This window comes from Cyprinodon variegatus, unplaced genomic scaffold (genome assembly GCF_000732505.1).
Source record: "Cyprinodon variegatus isolate N-32 unplaced genomic scaffold, C_variegatus-1.0 Scaffold998, whole genome shotgun sequence".
NCBI lineage: Eukaryota > Metazoa > Chordata > Actinopteri > Cyprinodontiformes > Cyprinodontidae > Cyprinodon > Cyprinodon variegatus.
The window spans coordinates 36,654-39,810 of record NW_015151451.1 but is presented as its reverse complement, the minus strand read 5'-3'; the positions used below and the strand labels follow the sequence as shown (position 1 = coordinate 39,810).

Below are 3,157 nucleotides of genomic sequence, written 5' to 3'. Positions count from 1 at the left end.
AATAGAATTGATACTGAGTAACAGAATTAGAATCCAGACAAAACAAGATGTAGTTCTACAAAATCGTTTGTTTGTTCCTAAGTCATCATAATAATAATAATTTAAAAGTTTTTCCTTTACTTCTATGCTTTCCAAAACTTATGACCATGAAGGTGAAAATTCTCCGTTATGATGGTTTCTCACTAAGGGAACCTCAGCAGGAACCCTGCTGGTCATGCTGATTGAAACGCAGCTCGCTTTTAACTGGGTTAAAGGTTGTGGTCCGGCGCCAAGTTTAACTCCATGCATATTCAGCAGGGCCCGCTCTGGGGGAGGGCACATTTGGCTTATATATGGCCACACAGTCCAGAGACTATGATCGTCCCACAAACTGGAACTCCTGAATAGAGTAAACGTGTGAAACACAAGGAAAACAAAAGAGTCGTTTACAGTAAGTTCGTTTTTTCTCTTTTACTCTTTAACTTTCCCTTGTTTTCTGACTTTCCTGTTGATGTGTGGATCTGCAGTAAGAAGTTTTTTTCTAGTAGAGTTCAGTTAACCATTTATTCTAATTCTAGTTGTTGGCTTCTAGAACATGTCTAAGTATTTCATACTGTTTAAATCTATTGTAGGGGTTATTCTTTAACATCTTAATACTTTGTAGAGCAACGGTGGAGATAACTTAGTTTAAATGACATTCTTGTGTAGTAAAGGTGTAAAGGTTAACCTCATAACACATTATCTTCTGTCTCCACTAACAGGTGAAAATGGAAACGATGCAGGAGTTGATCCCATTTGCCAAAGAGATGTTCAGTCAGAAACCTAGTCGGAAGCTGCTGAAACTGTATCTGCTTGGCTCCGTGTTCGCGGTGTTGGGCACAGCTATCGGCTTGGTGGAGACTCTGTGCCAACCCTTTTCCTCGGGTGAGCCGATGGACGCAGAGATGCTCCTCATGTTGAACTCAGAGCACGTTAAAGCTGAAGCACAGCCAAGCCGAGGCATAGAACTGCAGAAGCAGGAGGAGCAGGAAGAGGAGCAAGAGGAGGAGCTTGTTCAAGAGACAAAAACTAAATCTGAGAACCTAAGCCCATCTAAGACGTATAGGCTCATCCAGAGGAGTTCAGCCAACCGCCTCCATGCTTCCTGAATCCAAGGCCTTCAAAACTACGTGACTTGAAATATTTATTGGCTAAACCACTTTACTGTGCCACTGATTGATCGGACGTATCTGATAATATGCTTCAAACTGGTGACAGTGGCCTGAACACTGAAAATCTGTCATCTCACTTTAGATATTTTGGGATTATAAAATGTACAGTGTAGGTAAGATTAAGGCAACAAACAGTGGGATGCTTGAAAACCTTTAACATAAAGTTCTGCAAAACAGGCAGAGGTTTCCAGAGACAATCAAAGAGTTTTTGATGACATGAAGAGTCTCTGCAAGCAGCAACAGGATGTGAGTTCAGCTGTGAGAGGCTTACTGTGCAGTGCCCCCTACTGGCAGCTGGTTGTGGATAAAAAAAGCAAACGGTCAAGACCTCAGGCACTGTAGAAGGATTGCTGTAAATGTGCTCTAACTGTAAATATTCAATATTTTTGTTACTTTCTATTAAAGTTTTTTCCTTGATCATGTATGAATCTTTTTATTTCTGCAGGGTTAGGGTGATTGCAATTAGCTGGATGACTCAGTTACAGCAAATATTACATAATTACAGGAGTTGGTGACGTTTCAGAGGTTGCTGACAACCGTACGGTCGCTCTAAGATATTTTCTTCATAGAAGCGAAAGAAAAGTTGTTTTCTGACATTAGGATCACATGTCTATGTTTTCCTCTGCAAACATATTTCTAAAGATCATGAAAAATACATTTTAAGATTTCTTTTTCCGCTTATGTTCTATTTTTCTTTTCAATTCTTTCCAGTCAGGCCTTAGGCTGCTTGTTTTTAACCAAGACTGATTTGGTTACCGTTTTTTGATGAAATATATCTAAACAGTAATTGGTTCAGAACTATTCAAAGATCTGATTGTAAACAGCTTGGTTAAATAAAAGGTGCTTAGAGCTACAAATGTTATATGGCCTTTAAAAAAACAAAAACAACTTTTAATCTTGAATGAATATCTACTTTAGGACATGTAATTCATATAAAAATGTTTTTCTGCTGTAAGATAAGGAAAAGTTTCCAGTTTGTGCAAAAAGAAGATGGAAATATCTTCTGGTATGGGATGCTGATATTTGTAGAACATTATGTAAAAAAACAAAAAAGCAAAAACTAAACATTATGGAGCTATTAATAAAATCAAAGAAGACACATTTGTCATGATGGGTTTAAGGTGCCTAACCCACATGCAGAAATCACTCAAGAGGCAGAGAAAAAGTTCAAAGGTTTATTTACAAGAAGCACAATATATATCATGAACTGGTCCTTGGTAGGTTGACTGGTAACGCAGGGTAAGTATTGCTGGTTTTTCTGGTGTACAAGGGAGTACCTGTTCTGAAGTTGAGCGGAGCTGCAGAGTGGGGGAACCCTGAGGGTCCAGAGGCCAGTCGGCATGCAGAGGGCAGAGGGCGGAGGCAGAGGCTTACTGAGTGCAGGCAGACGGATTCCAGACTGAGTTCCCTCTCAGTTTTCTCTGAGAGCGGGCAGGCAGATTCCAGGCAAATATAACCCTCCAGGGTTTCACTGAGAACAGGCAGGCGGACTCCAGAAAGTAGTGATGTTATGAGATGAGCCGAGGCTTCGAGGCGTGTGTCGAGTAATGGAGGGGGCGTTTCCCCGAAGCGCGTGTCGAGGCGTGATTCATTTAGAGGAGGGGCCAAAATTGATGACATGCGAGGCCTCGTTAGCGTGATACCATGTGACCGCTTCGGGAAGTGGTTCAGAACGCGCAAGAATTTTGAAAGGCATCTAAACAGCCTCAGTGTTCAGTCAAGATGTGGGACTTTGGAGGAGAGCTGCTGTCAGCTGGATAAAGTTTGAATAGATTCTAATAATAGATTGGTTGGAAAAACAACCAATCTATTTGCTAAATTTGGTTAGAATAAACAATGTAATGATCAGAATTTGAGCAAACCACCAGACAAAGCCAGTGTTAATACGTCAGTGTTAAGAAGTATTTTCTCCTGAGTAAGCTTATCTACATAGGTGGCGTCAGCTGTAAGAGTCAGGCTCCCACTCT

At 40.8% G+C, this 3,157-nt stretch overlaps 1 protein-coding gene across 1 annotated transcript; it reads left to right on the top strand.

The window, feature by feature from the left end:
- The first annotated feature begins 547 nt into the window (after positions 1-547).
- LOC107100668 (G0/G1 switch protein 2-like) lies at positions 548-1,600 on the top strand. Its single transcript, XM_015399241.1, has one exon. The coding sequence runs from the start codon at positions 747-749 to the stop codon at positions 1,125-1,127; it is 381 nt and encodes a 126-aa protein (XP_015254727.1). The 5' UTR covers positions 548-746; the 3' UTR covers positions 1,128-1,600.
- The last annotated feature ends 1,557 nt before the right edge of the window (positions 1,601-3,157 follow it).